Below are 15087 nucleotides of genomic sequence, written 5' to 3'. Positions count from 1 at the left end.
CAACTTACCATCGTCTGACGTTCTGTTCGGTACACAGGGAATAAAGAGTGGTCACTTTGCTAATAGGTACGTTGTGAAGAATCGTGCTGCGCTACGCTGCATTGTCATAGTTTATTGTTTCTAGATGATGACTTGTGGTTTCAGGACGCTCCTTCCGCAACTGCAGCCGCAACTGCGGCCGCTCCCGCCCAGACTGACGCACCGCGGCCCCGCCCACCCCGTGCGTCCCCGCCCATTGGCTGCGCGGTGCGTGACGCGGCACCTCGCGGCTCCTCCCCCGCCTCACGTGCGCGGGACCGGCTCTCGCGAGACCGCGATGTAAACAAAGCAGCGGGGGGGGCGGCGCCCGCTGCCTCGCGCCCTCTCACCCGAGCTTGGGGCGCAGCCGCCCTTCGTGTCCCACACGTCCCGCCCACCGCTGGGAAGCGGGGCACGGATTGGCCGGTGGCGGGGAGCAACCCGCCTTCGGAGCCGTCTGATTGGCTGCTAGCGCGCGGTGCGCTGGGTGTTATTCTCCGTGAGGGTCCCAAACACTGTCAGTGAGGAGCCGGGCGAGGCGGCCGGTGAGGGGGTCAGGGCGGCTGTGGCGGGAACGGCACCGGGACCCGCGGGCTGGGACCAGGCCCGGGACGGGGAGCGCTCAGCGAGGGCAGGGGCGGGCCCGGGCTGCGGGGAGCGCTGTGGCCGGCACTGAGGGCGAACGCGGGGATGTGAGGCCGGGGCGCTGAGGGAGCCCCGGCAGCCGGGCCGGGCGGGCGCGGGCCGTGCGGAGAGCGGGGGCCGGCGGGTCCCGGCGCCTCCCGGGGTGTCCGCGGCCTGACTGACTCAGCGAGGGAGCGGCCGGGCGGGTCGGAGTGTTTTACTTCGGAGTTACTCAAGCTCAGGAGCCTGCGGGTGCCCGGCACTGCCCGACCGGCCCCGCGGGGGGTCCGGACAGGGCCCGGCGCCTCAGCCCCGCAGGTGCCCGGGGCAGGTGGCGGCTTCTCGGGGCTCGGGGAACGAGCACCGGCCGGCGCAGGTGTCCTGCTGGCCTAACACATAATGTGAAGGGTTATTTTATCCTTTACGTGCTACTTTTTCTTTTAAGGTTGCTGAGCGTGTTTGTCAAACTTCAGTTGCATTGCTGAAGGTTTTGTTATCAGTTTCTGTGAGGCTCAGTGCTTATCCGTGTCTCAAAAACCCTTACAAAGGCTCCCAGACATGAGGATGATGCTGATAATCGACAGGGCATTGTGGAGTTGGCTTTTTCTCTCCCTTTCTGCCCTGGTTCTTCGTTTGGTGGACAATGGAGCGGCCGAACAAGGGGCTGAGGGGGTGGCTGGGACCTGGGATGCTCCTCAAGTGGTTTCTTTGCCCTTTGGAATGTGACCCTGAGTTTTCACGTGGAGATCAGAAATGTGAAGAAAAACTCAATGCAAAAAGCAGGCATAGAAGAAGCAGGTTGTGTTCTGTCACGCTTTTTGGGTTAGCTTCATTGTAACCCATTAGTTTTTCAAGAGTATGATACCCTGCCATTGTGATTGTACATTATCTTTATATAATGTTTTTTAAAGATAACAGCTCGTTAGTAAATAGTGGTCTTATATAACAGTGATGTTAACTGTGCACCTGTACCACTATCGTTGATACACAGTTTGAGGAAAATCTTCCCATTTATCATCAAGGTCTGTGCTCTCTTTTTGCCTTCACATACATTGCAGGGGCCATAGTGATTGAGATACTGAAAATAGGAGTTGAGTGTTGGTCCTTTGGGCTTTTTCTTGAAGGTGCTGTAAAGGGGCATAGAGCCTTACAGATTTGTACGAGCTAAGCGTCTTTCTTCAAGAGGATAGATCAAGAACTAGTGTAATAAATAATCGTGATACAAATTATTATTTAAAAGAGATGTCTTTCTTGCAGGTATCTGCAAAGAAGCAATGGCGACAGAATCTCCTCGCCGGCCTAGTCGATGTACCGGAGGGGTGGTGGTTCGGCCCCAAGCTGTCACGTAAGCACGTTTTAGAAGAGTAGCCCCTGTTGGCTGTGCTTGTTATTTTCTTGGAGAAGAACCAAGCTTGAGTTTTCTTTCAGAGCCACCTGCGAGGGCTTGTGTTGACACTACAGTTTTGTTGCACTAAGTATCTTCCAATAAAACAAAGTGAGCAGATGCTGCATTCCTGTCTCCTAGGACTGTGCAAGTCAAACTGCTTCCCTAAATGGGGTGTTTTTTGCTTATACACCAAAACCTTCAAAGATGTGAATTTTAAAGATGAATACGTTGCGATGTCCTGTTGTTTGTCTGTGCAATCTTGTTGCGGTACGAACACTACACCAGCTGTAGGTTGATGATTGCAAACTTCTTCCTTAGCTAGAAGGAAGTTCTGTTTAATAATACTGTGTCACAGGGGTGGATATGTTAAAACATGTCAGCCTGTCATTAGAGTCTTTCAGTAAATACATTTCTGGAGTTTAACTTTTCTTGTCTTCAGAGAGGAAAACCAAGAACAAAGCAAGAATCTCTGTCTCCCCACTCACAGCACATAAGAGACCGTTTCTGTGCTTGGGCATCCTTATTTTCATTGCGTTCACGTGCAAATACTTCAGTGGTAAAACAGCTTAGTAAGGCAGTCTAGAAGGTTTATGATCTTGTGTCTGTTAAAGGATTTTTGTAGCAGTTTGTTTTTTCTGGGGGTGTTTATACTGCTGAACTGTTGCTGCAAAATGACACTGGAGCAAAACGTTCCCTTGTACTATCAGTTTCAGGGGCTATTAGTTTGTCGCTGGAGATAGCTGTGTATTTCGACAGCAAGATTCTCTTTATTTTTACTAGGGAGCACAAGAAACGGGTCATTGTAACACAAGAAGTTGTGTTAGGGGTTTGTCTTGCAGGCATGTGGTAGAATAACCGTTGTTTTTTAGATTGCAGAATTCCTAATCAAATGCATTTCTGTTCGTAATTACTTTTTCTTCAAAATATGCGTTAAAAATGTAGTAATAGAAATGCTTATGTGGAGCTCCTAGATTCCTACTAAGGGAAGATTATTTTTTTGGGTGGGTTTTGTTGTTTATAAGCACTGTAAAGGTCTCTTCTTGGAGTTTTTTCCAACTTCAGGAGAGATGTAGAGTTGATCCACTGAGTAAAGCATTTCCCAAACATCAGCTTTGAGATGTACTTGAGGGGGAAGAGAAAAACCCTAGCTGATGAGTTCATGAATGAAGGCAGGATGACTCTGGCTGGTAGGCATTCACGTGAGAACTTCAAACACCGTATTTAATACCGTACCTGCAGACCAGTGTTGCTGCTGGGTAATGAAGGGCTTTGAAGGGACACACAGACATTTTTGGTGACCTACATAAATCAAAGTGAATCAGCACTGGAAACCACAGCTCACTTGTAAGGCCTCAGCTTAAAGCGGTAAGACAAACGGTGATGCTGTAATCCTGGCATTGCTGAGCAAAATCTGTTTTTGTTGTGAGTGTGAATGAGCTTTCTAAAATTTGAAACTTTGGTTTAGATTTGTTGTTGTTTTCAGAGAGGAGTCAAGCGTTCACCTGACCCAGGTGTTGCAGCATTGACTTGCAGTATCTTCCACATTGCTGGGGAGAGTATTTAATTCTTAATGGTTAAACACTCCGAGTTCTATTAAAAGAATCTCGCACAACATGGTTTAAGAAAGCACGAAGAAAACTTGTGGACCTTTGGACATCAAGAGTCTCGATTTCCTTGTGTATCTTTGTTTGTTGCTGTTGGAAATCTTGAGTTAAAACAAGAAAAATTACTACCAATATAAAAATTAATGAAGATAGTTCCTGTTGCCAGCGTGTTTCAGTATTACTAATTACAGAAAAAAATCAGCCTTTCTGCATAGTTTCAACACCGTCTGTGTGATAAAGTCAACCCACATTGTGGGTTGCTCAGGAGTTACACAAGAGACTCCCCACTCATGCAGGGCTGAGCTAATAAGAGCGTTAGTTTAAATCTACCAGAAGAAATGTATCTTGCACTATATAGAATTCTAAATCAGTGCTCCTAAGGAACTTCAAGAAGGAATAAGCTTCCAAAGCTATAGAATGTTATCTGGGAATAGCTCTCCTTACTGTTCTTAGTTGGGGTTTTGTTCCAGCTCCTGCACATGGAGCAGCTGAGGTTTGACCGTTTCCTTGCCCCACACTGAGAGCTCACGTCCTCCTCTTCATGTCGTAATAGCCTGTAGTACTTCAGTCACCCACTCTGATGTGGAGAACGGGGTTTCTTTCTTTATTGTTCCATTTTATGCTTTTCCCCTAAGCTGTTATTTCATAAACAGAAGTTAAAATTCTCCTTCTGTTTTCCAGGGAACAGTCGTATATGGAAAGCGTCGTCACGTTTCTTCAAGATGTTGTGCCACAGGTACGTGTAGATCTTTAAAACTGTTTTTCTGGTGTACAAAGCAGTTGAAGTGTGTGTCAGGTGTACCAAAATATCAAAAAAGAAAAGCCAAATCTTTTGGGTTTTGAATGTGAATCTTGAGACGTTGCTTTAGAAGAGGTGTACAATGGCTAAAGGTAAAGCTTGCATTAAACTTTCTATTTCAACCCTTTCTGCTTTTTCTCCAGGCCTACAGTGGAACCCCACCAGCAGAAGAAAAGGAGAAGATCATTTGGGTCAGATTTGAAAATGCAGATCTAAATGGTATGGCTTCATTTGCTCTCACTTATTTTTGATTTTCTGGGTCTATGTACAATAATTTCAGCTTTATCAATACACATTAGGTCCAAAATTAGGTCCAAATTAGGTCTTTCATTTCCCTATTCTAGACAGACTAAATTCTAAGTGAATAACTGCACTTTTTGTATACTTTTTGACCACCCCACTTCTAACCCACCCCAGGTACAATTGGCCCTCTTGGCCACAAGGGCCCAGTGCTGGCTCATGCTCACCCTGCTGTCCCCAGGACCCCCAGGTCCCTTTCCCCTATTCTGCTTTCTAATAGGTCATTCTCCAACTTATACTGGAACCTGGGGTTGTTCCTGCCCAGATTCAAGACTCTACACTTGCCCTTGTTCTATTTCCCTGTCTAGAGCTCCATGGTGGAGGCTCATTCTGGCCTCAGATGAAGTAATAGCAACCATAGCCAGAGCTGTGATGGGGAATTTTCAACATTTCTGCGAGATTAATAGGGAAGATTGTATGTTTTCCACCTGTTGAAATGGCACAGAGGCTGGCAGGTCATAAATTCACGACCATTAGAACTAGGAAAGACCCATCAACCTCTCCAGGGCATTATGTCCAGCTTTAGGCCACTTAAGGTGTGTTTGGTTGTGGCTTTTTTTTCCGATATATATTTATTTTAAAAAATCTCAGGCATTCCCTCGGAGTTCTCTTGTACATCTAGTGTAACTGACACCAGCCATAACCGCTCCTAACCTCTTAATAATGGCTTTGATATTTCAATCCAATTTAGATACATCAAGGAACATGGAGTTTCATGAAATACACAGCACTGGGAATGAACCCCCGCTACTGCTGATGATCGGATACAGCGATGGAATGCAAGTGTGGAGCATACCTGTAAGTACACAGAGCATGTCCGTACCAGAGGCTTTTTTCTTTATAATGTTCCATTATTACTTTAATATTTTATTTTTTGCTGTTGAAGCGGAAGGAGCCAACATTTACCATCAATGTCATATGGTTTGTATGTAATACGCTTATTTTAAGATTAATACTGAGCGTAGATCAAACACTTGAATTCAGGTACCTTCAGATTTGAAGGCTCTTTACAAATTATTTCTGTTAAGTGCATTTTTGGATTGGAGTTGGGAGTTGTGTTTGACATTAAGGAGTAGTTTGTATCCAAAGGACAGAAGTCTTTTTAGCCTACTGAAAGGAATAAGGGTCGGAAAATACGAAAAGAATTTGTTTGTCCCAGGAATGCAAGTATGCCAGTATTAATAGCATTTTACAATCACATGTTTGTCATGTACATGATTTGCAATTTTAATTTTACTAAAGCCTATGTGTGCATATGGGTTTGATTTCACGCTGTCATACACGCACCCTGCAGTTTGTGTTTCGGAGTGGTTTATGAGCACATGGTCTTAATTTGGGGAATTTCCCCCAAATTTCTTCGAACTACAGAATAAGGTTTAATACAGTAGGTCATAAAATTCTTAACTTAAAAAAAAAATGCTCATAACATCTTGTCCTTCAAAATAACGTAGAGAGGATCAAATTCTTCCTATTGGTAAAATGCATTGGTTTTTTTACAAATATGTATATATTTTTTTATGACTTTTTGGTTAGCTATGTGGGACATGTTTATATACTTGGTATAACATAAAATAACGTCAATTTGTACACCAAAAGTGAAGTTAAATTGCGTTGCAGTGCGGTGTGGGAGAGCTGGCTCTTCCCCTCTTGGTTGCGTTTTGTTAGCTGGGGATGGAGGAGGGAAAAAACTGCTGAGCTTTTGCATTTGAAGGAGAGTTGAACAGAAATGGAGTAAGACCCAGCATACTTCACTACATTTCATTGGTTAGGAACTTTTTACTAACATTTAGGAACTTTAAATAAAATTTAGGTACATTCTAACCAAAATAAAGGAAATTTTGTCTGCTTGTATGTCATGAGAAACTGTCGAATTCTAATTTTCATGGCTTTATTTTTACTGCAGCAAAACCTATCTTTGGATTGTGGTGGTGGTTTTTAAACTGCCTTACACTGGAAGGACTTTGAATACTAAGAACGGGATCATAGTGTATGATTAGTTCTGTACGCTATCGTGAAGCCTGATCAGTTTGATATTTGTGTACGGATCGGCTTATTAAAATGGCTCAGAAGGGCTTTGTTCTTCAGAATGTATTACAGAAAACAAACATTAGGTGTCACTAAGATCCTGAGCTAAGAGAGGAGACACAACTGCAGCACCAGGAGTTGTAGCACAAGTTGATCAATGAGTTAAAACACTGTGAGTAGTCATGGAGATTTGAGTTAAAGAATTCTGATAAACCAGCTTTCTTTATCCTACTGGAGTGTCCTTATCCAAATGAATGTGTGTGTTCCTTATGGAAGTGCGGTGTGTTGGGCCTTGTCCTGGCCACTGGGTAGGAGCAGGTTTGTGTTTAGCACAGATTGTTTGAAGGGATGATCTGGGTGTAACCTGCTCTGCATTAACTCCTGCCCCATGGCGCACTGCACTAAACATGAAATAATTGGATGGAGATTCCTAACAAACCCCAGGTGTGCTCACTGGTACTGTCAGGCAAGTAGTACAAGGGAGTTTATCCGTTTTTCCTAGAGGGAAAGAGGGGTTTTCCTTGGGTTTGTGGCTGTTTCCTTTTTCTTTTTCTTTCTCCTCTTCTTGTGTCTGAATAAGCAGCAATTTGGGCCATGAAGTGCCTGATGTTACTTATTTCTCAACAGGATGTCACAGCCAGGTTGGCTTATTTTCCCCAGTGTATATCACTTCTTCATAATTCCTAGATTTTAATAGATTTCAGTCTTTAAGGAAAAATAAGAAAAATGGAATTGCAGGATGATTTCTTTTAGTGTCGGGGGGGTTTGGAGGTATTTTTAGTGCAGGGGAAGGTCTAGTGAGATGGAAAAAATGTCAAATGTGGAAATATTTTGCGATCCATCTTGAGTGTATCTCAGCTGTAGAGATACTGCATCACCGTGGCAGCCCTTCGCTTGTATGTTCTGTGACATTCTGAGGCCACATCCAGTGAGGTGCAGCTTCCAGCTGGGCGACTCGTGTGTGTTGGTAGAATTTTGGTGTGGGAACCATTCTCAGTTAGTGACACGGTCTTAGAGCTTCTCCGATGAATGTTAGAGACTATCTTTTCAGAGCAGGATTTATATATCTGATGAATTTGGAGGTAACAACCTATTTTTCTTCCACTTTGTTGTTTCTCCATCTATGTAAAATATGGCAGTTATATGACCGACTTAATATTTCGAGTTTATTCGGCAATGCTTTTTGGTGTCATTTGGTATTATATGAACCTTTCCTCTTGATCTGGCGGAGTATTTAGCTGTAATTAAAGCACCGTCATTCCAGTTATTGGGAACAAACCATCTTTTTGTAGTTTAAAACCTTTCCATCTGACAAAGCAACTTGACATTTATGTGCGAGCCCACTCAGTAAGGCCATTATCTGCAGCATTGTGCTTTTTTTTTTTGGGTTTTTTCTATTCATACGATTGAACCTCAGTTCAGCACTTAATAAAGTAACGTGTTGCAGGCAGCCGGGTTTGCGTCTGAGTGATTATGAAGTGTTTATGACAGGTCCTGAGCTGACACCCTCGGTAATGGTGTTTCGCTGCCTCCCGAACACCTTTGCGGCCGCCTCCAGGAGCGCGTCCCCCTGCACTCTGAGTGCTTGCCCATTAACATCTCCTTGGAGGAAGATCTTTGACTACACAAGTGTGACTTGCAAATGGGAGATAGCGTTAGTGCCGAGAGGCTGTTTGGACTGCTGGGCGCTGGAGTCACGGCCGGGAAAGGAGCGGAAGGTGTCCGTCCAAACGGCTTTGCTTTTGATCTTTGTTTGGAAGTGGGGGTGGGAAGGTTAAAAGTGGTCTTAAAATATGTCTCTCTAAGTGGGGAGAAATCTGGGAATATACAAAAGTATGACTAGGAGTTCCTATTTGATAATTGTGCAGCGTAGTTTTGTGTTTTATTTGGAATTTGTTTTTTACCCATTGCTCCCGGTTTTATGTTTCAAATACAACTGGAACTGATTTCTGCCTGATGTGGTTTCCAAGTATCTGTTGTAGATGTTCCTGTTCAGGGAAATGCGTGTTGGCTGGCTTTGTGGCAGATAATTTTTAATCATTGGATGCTGGAAGCTTCAGAAGTAGAAAAATCATCTTAATTTAATGGTTCATACTACAATTAAAAAAGGATGATCAAGCTCGAGCTGAATAAATTAGGAACTACCTAAGAGAACTTTTAATAACAAATGAAGATGTAAAGGCCATGGTATAAGAACACTGGCACAGATTGCGGGGAGGTGTCAGCCGTGCGGTGGTGGGGAATCTGCAATGCACAGAACTCATTGAACACTGATGGCGTCACACACTGCCAGGCCTTAAATCTCTTTAAATGCTGCTGTCAATAATACTATGATTTTTTAAAGTTGTTAAAACTGCAGTTGTACAGCAGATGGTGTGTGTATGTGAGCATGTAGCTGGATGTATATGGTGAGTTGTGTTCCCTCCACTGGCCGTCAGAAGCCCCATCTGCTGGGTCTCCACGTCTCCTTGCTCCCCATCATTCTCTCCCCGTTTGCAGCTGGAAAAGGCGCAGACACGTGGGCTGAGCTGCGATCCCCGCTCTGCCCAGAGCCGCGCCAGGGACCCAGTAACCCTGAAAAATGGCCGAGGACTTTACAAAACACTTACGCAAATAACTTCCTGAGGCTTTGGATTTTTTCACTGAAGATACTGGCAGTGTGCGAAACGTTTTCTGGTTTTGCCCTCATTAAGTGACTGCAGAACTGTTGGAAGTTGGTTTTTGTTTGGTTGGGTTTTTTATTCGTATCGCACCTTACAGCAGTAGGAAAAAAAGCATGTGCAACAAAACCAAAAACCATTTCTAGACTTCTGTTGTCAGAATTTTACCTGCTAGGTGCAATTTCATACTTAATGCAGTCACTAGAGAAGATGTCTGTGAGTTCTTTGAGCATCTGAAATCTTTAGATGATTACAGAGATTTCTGTTGATGAAGAAGCAGACTGGTTGAATTTCTACACCCAAATGACACAATGTGCCCTTTTACTTACGCTCCTTTCCTCACTCAGTAGCGAGGTGACTGGCAATGATCCTCAACCCAGCGTAGTTGTATCAAACAGTGTTTTGTGGTGGTACCTGTTAATTGCTTTTTGTTATAACATATTGTGATCTATATAATATTTAAAGCCTATCAGAATATTTATAAGACACACCTAGTTTCTTCCCTGTGCTCTTTGATAGTTTCTTTTTAATAAACAAGCAGTTTTGCTTTTTTAAAGAGTTATGCAGTAGCTTAAGCGTTGATTTTTGAACTTTGTTTCAGTTTGGTGTGCATTTGACTTTTTTCTTTTCACCATGTGAAAACCATTTTCTATGGTCGGAAACTATTAGTTATCCCCAGTGTGAACAAAACTTCCTTTGTTCTGGCCTTTTTAATGGCTGCAAACTGGTGTGCTCCAAACAATAAAACTCTGTCATCAAAAATTAACCAGTGCTCCAGATTCCTGGTCTGTCGTATTTTAAGCAGTAGCTCAAGACGTCTGAGTGGAGAAGCGAGTTCTTGCTTGTTCAATCTGTCATTGATGAGAGCGATGAAGACTCGGTCGGGCCGGGTTCCGCGTCTTCTTTGCTCGCAGCTTCCGTGTAGGTCTGGGCTTTGTGGTTTGATACCAGGCGCTGGGAAACGCTGAAATGTTCTATCGGACCAGCTTGGAGCCGTCATTTTGGATTCACTCTTCCGCAGAACGAGTACCTGAAGCTGCTTTTATAGCTTAATATTCCATTCTTGAAACCTGTTTGGAAATAGCCTTGGCTTTTGGAATGGGAAAGAAAAACTTTGAAGAGCTTTGAGAGCTGCCGCAGGGACTCGCTACTTGGCTGGATCCAATCCAGCATGGCAGCCGCAGCCGCGGTCCTTCACAGGTGCTTTTTGAAGAATTTAGAGCTCCGTTTTCAGTTGGTGAAGTCTATTTATGTTTTGTCTGTGCTTCTGAGACCATGCAGCTCAAGGGGCTGGTAATGGGATGTGGAGCCTTTTACCCCATCCCTGCCAGCCCCTCATCTCACGCGCGATGGAGTCGGGCGCCTCCAGCGCTGGGGTTGCGCTTCAACCTTGGTCCTTCTCCCACTTCGCTTCCTGGTGGAATAAATGGCCCATTCCCAGGGAAACTTGGCTGTGTCAGGAGTGCGATAGGGCCGGGACTGCCGGGAAGATCAGACTGTATAATCTCTCTGCCCTGAACACGGTGCTTTTGGCCAAAATTGATACACGTGCCCTCAGCAATGGTAATAGAGTTTTATATTTTACATAGGTAAATGAAGAGCGTTAGCATCAACCGCAGTTAATTCAGAATTTTAGAAGACTGCAAATAACAGAAGCTTCTGGTGACAGTGTTTAAGAGAAGTTAATTATATATCAGGGAAGATCTTCAAGTCTGAAGTTCTGATGCATTTTTGAATGCCAGCAAACCAGAGGAATGAGCAAGCTCTGAGATTGTTCATGGCATACAACAAACTCCAATGCCCTCTGTTTTCCTCCTTCCGTGGAACAGTTAAGGACATAGAACTTAAAATAACTGTTTTCTTAAGGGATTTTTTTATGAAGCTATGGTAGGTCGGGTATTGCTGTTTTAATCTGATCCATATTTTCGTGTCATGCCCAGGTTGTTTGTGTAAAGCGCTGTTGGAGTAGATTGGAGTTAGCGCTGATGTGCTGGCGTGGTTCAAAAGCAGGAGGAGGTGACTGAGTTGGGTTGGATTATTCAATGTGAATCACTTCTTCCGTACTTTTGTTATACTGGTTCCTTTCCCTCCTGTTTTCATTCAGAGCCATTGCTGTGCTTACACATGTGAAACAGCGTTTTCATGATTTGGGGGAAAAAATCTTTAATTGCCAATAATAACAGTTCCAAAGCCTTATATTTTTCTTCTTCTTGATTTCCTCCTTTCCCTTTTCATAGGACTGCTGTGTTCCAAAGGGTAGAAAACATATTGCTGTCTTCATCTTTTTTTCTATCTTTTTACTGCTCTCTTTAATTTTTCTCGTTTTCTGCCTGGCTGCACTCTGCTTTCCTCTCATTTGCCTTTTCTGGATGCAGTTGCTATCTATGTGCTGGTTTTGTTTTCTCTGCGCTTCCAAACTCCTGATCTGTAAAGAACAATCAGCAAACCTTCACTGAGTTGGCTTCGGATCATCATCCTTTTGTCTTGTGTACAATCTGGTGAGCAAGCTCCTCAGAGCAGGGGCCTGGTGGCCTATAATGGACACCCACAACAGGATCACCCTTGCCATGCTGCCCCTTAACGTTCACCTATAGACTCTCAACTCGCTTCTCAGCCGGGCCTGTGTAGTGTGAACGTTATTCTGGGTGCAATATGGTGTAATAATTCTGCCAACGTTATCTAATGCATCAATAATAAATGATGAGACTCGAGGTTAAGATGGGAAGTTAGCAAAGAATGTGAAGTACTGTACTTATGACTTTTTGGTCAGCCAGTAGTATTTTCCTTCTGCACTTCAGATCCCACATCAGAAAGTTAATGTGAACAACTATAAAGTGACATTTCGGAAGAACGGACTGGGGTTTGTAGCTCATTGATTCACAAGAACCTTGTTCCAAATTGTGTTCACTTCTGATACCATAAACTGCTTGTTTGGCAAAACTTTATGCCGACATGGTGGCTGTGGGCTTAGTCTCATTGCATCTGTTTTCAGTTGTTGGTTCTTTGGAAATGAGCTTCCTAATGTAGATAGTGCAAGTATCTCATGTATCGCATGTTTCTTTGTAGCTGTAATTTGTGTTATTCAAGACTTCTGTGATGTAGAGAAATTTAGAGAATTTGCAGATGGTTGGTTAGAATGGCGAGGTCTTATCGGCTTGCTTTCTTACCTACCTTTTGTACGATGTCTTTCTACTTGCTAAATAGCTATATTTTGATAAGTGTGTGTATGTTTTACATTGTATGTTCACAATCCGTGTGCTTTGCAGATCAGTGGTGAAGCTCAGGAGCTCTTTTCTGTCCGCCATGGTCCAGTTCGAGCTGCACGGATTTTACCAGCTCCTCAAATCAGTAAGTAGATATTTATATGTTTCATAATTAAGCATATTCTTTTTTTCTGATGGTAAAATGCTTTTTTAATCTAGTAGTGAACTCCTTCAAGCAGTTCCACTCCGTCTCTAAGCTGCGTGTATTTAGCATCTGACAATGATAGTTGTTACATTAGAAAACTCTTCAAATTAGCTCATATTAAATTAAGTCAAACCTCTTAAAAACATGTTTTGGTCTCTTTTTGCATGGCCTGGTTTAAATAAATCTTTGATTAAAAGTACATGAATGTATCATTGACCAGTATCTGGAATCAGATAAAAGTAAAGCTGTAATAAGAACCTTAGATAACTAACACATGAGCTTTAATGATTCTGAACAAAATAAAAGGAATTTGTAAAGGAGAAGCTGATTACCATCAGTAAGCTCAAACACTATTTTACTGTAAAGCTGTAAAAAGGGAATTATTGAAAATAGGACTCTCTTAGTGGATGGATTTGGCACGTTCCTAGAAACAGATCTTAGTTTGTGATAAGAAGCTCATTCCCAGGTGTGAAAGGAAAGCTCATGGTTTTAACTTGGTGACTTCGCAGTAGCAGAACTTAATAGTTTGTCAACTATTTTGTTAAAATACTCTGGTCCTTTGATGTCAGATCCTCTGCTGCATCACGTGCTTCCCAGCATAATAAAGCCTTGTTTCCAATGAGTTATTTCATACAGGCTTATTTCACGTGGGCTTATTGCACTGGAGACCCCCTCAGGTCTGGTTTAGCGGGTTAGAAGCGGTGCTGGTGTCAGGAGCGCGGTGCCGTATCTGGCGCTGCCAGCTCGGATCCGGTGAGCTTTGTTAGGCCGGGCTCCGTGCCACGGCCAGAGCGGCCAAACGGCTCCTGGAGGCGCTCTGACCTGGCAGCTGTGCCGCAGGCCGGGCCAGGGTTTTGTCTGAGCTCACAACCCAGGCAAGGCCTGACCCGGTTCAGCGCTGCAGCGCTTTGATGTCTCCGTGTCCATGGCATGGTCAGTCTGCAGCCCGGGTGACATGGCCATAAGGAACTGAGTGATTTCTGTAAATAACAGTGAAAAATGTAGACATTAACTCTTCTCTGCTCCCCAGATCTCGACAATGCCCTCAGACACATGATATGAGTTTTGGGGTTGCCCTATACAGGGACAGGAGTTGGGCTCAATCAACTCAATCAGAGATACTGTTTTTAAAGCCACTATGAACCAAGTGGACGTTGTGGATGAAGCGTTGGAAACTAGAATTATATTAACACGAAAAGCTAAAATTAAATAGGACACAGAATAGTTTTGCATTTGAAAATCTTAAGCTGGTAAAGGTTTAAATTTTGCAGCAGATTTCTCTCTGTACTCTGCCGCTTACGTCTGTGATGTTGGTAAAATAAAATCGGAACCTCAGAAGCTGACTCAGCTGTACGTGCAGGTAGACTTGAAAGAACTGTAATATTGAGGTGGCTTTCTGAAGGGAGGCAGATGTGAGTTTTGTACAGATTCAACCACTTGGGTGGCTTAGTGGTTTGAAGTCCCCGAAGGCCAAAATAATTGCATAGGAGGTATCGCAGAGGAACGAGCTGCGCGAGCCGTCGCAGTCGGTAGCTGCGTTTGGGTGGGTAGAAGCGGGTCATGCAGGTGTGCATTTAAGTTTTGGTGTTTTGTGACTGTTTCGTGGGTTGTTACGGTATAATGAATGTTAATGTATGTGGCTTATAGAAATTACAGAACAGAATTCTCAAGCATAGCGAGTAAGCCTTTTATAAATATCATAGGGAAGAATTCCGAAGCACAGCATTTTAAGAACTCATTTATTTGAAGCTCTGTGGACTGACCTCTGTGCCATCGCTTCAGTTCCAACCACATCCATACTTTAGACCATTAGACCTTAAACTTTCAGCATATTAGACTGATCTATCAGGAATGGGCTGAAGAGACAGTAGATGTGGAATTCAGCTGGAGTCAGGGTGGGTTCTGGAGTGATAACTGTTGGGGGATGTAAGAAACAGGGGTGATGATGCAGGTACTGAAGGAGGACTTGGAAACTTGAAACACTAAATCCTAAAGGAGTGCCTGGATTTCTGGGATGAGAAGGGCAATCGCAGCACCTTTGATCAGAAGGATATCGGGTGATGCACCTAGAGCTGATCTGTGCAGAAACAGAGCGTTTGATGCTACCCTGAAGCTGGGGGAAGAATTCACACGCTGGTTTTGGGACCGATTTGAGTCTCTTCCCTTCTGTTTCAGGTAGCACGTAGACTTTTTTGCATTGGTGTTCAATAAGCAAGCAGACACAAAATGGTAGCGATTATGAAATGTTAAGAGGGATTTATC

At 43.7% G+C, this 15087-nt stretch overlaps 1 protein-coding gene across 18 annotated transcripts in view; it reads left to right on the top strand.

Annotated features, from left to right (window-relative positions):
* Nucleotides 1-456: 456 nt before the first annotated feature.
* BCAS3 (BCAS3 microtubule associated cell migration factor) overlaps nucleotides 457-15087 on the top strand; it is a 285403-nt gene continuing 270772 nt past the window's right edge. For 17 of the 18 annotated variants that reach the window (XR_011741909.1, XM_065852777.2, XM_065852781.2 and 14 more), the window contains exons 1-6: nucleotides 457-563; nucleotides 1900-1987; nucleotides 4315-4369; nucleotides 4576-4651; nucleotides 5424-5530; nucleotides 12684-12765. Coding sequence is in view for 17 of the 18 variants with exons in the window: in XM_065852777.2 (XP_065708849.1) it covers nucleotides 1917-1987; nucleotides 4315-4369; nucleotides 4576-4651; nucleotides 5424-5530; nucleotides 12684-12765 (391 nt within the window). In the remaining variant the exon portion in view is untranslated. The remainder of the gene's footprint in view (nucleotides 564-1899; nucleotides 1988-4314; nucleotides 4370-4575; nucleotides 4652-5423; nucleotides 5531-12683; nucleotides 12766-15087) is intronic. The other variant, XM_065852775.2, reaches the window with a different exon arrangement.

This window comes from Patagioenas fasciata, chromosome 19 (assembly GCF_037038585.1).
Source record: "Patagioenas fasciata isolate bPatFas1 chromosome 19, bPatFas1.hap1, whole genome shotgun sequence".
NCBI classification, from domain to species: domain Eukaryota; kingdom Metazoa; phylum Chordata; class Aves; order Columbiformes; family Columbidae; genus Patagioenas; species Patagioenas fasciata.
This window is presented reverse-complemented; position numbering and strand designations above follow the sequence as displayed.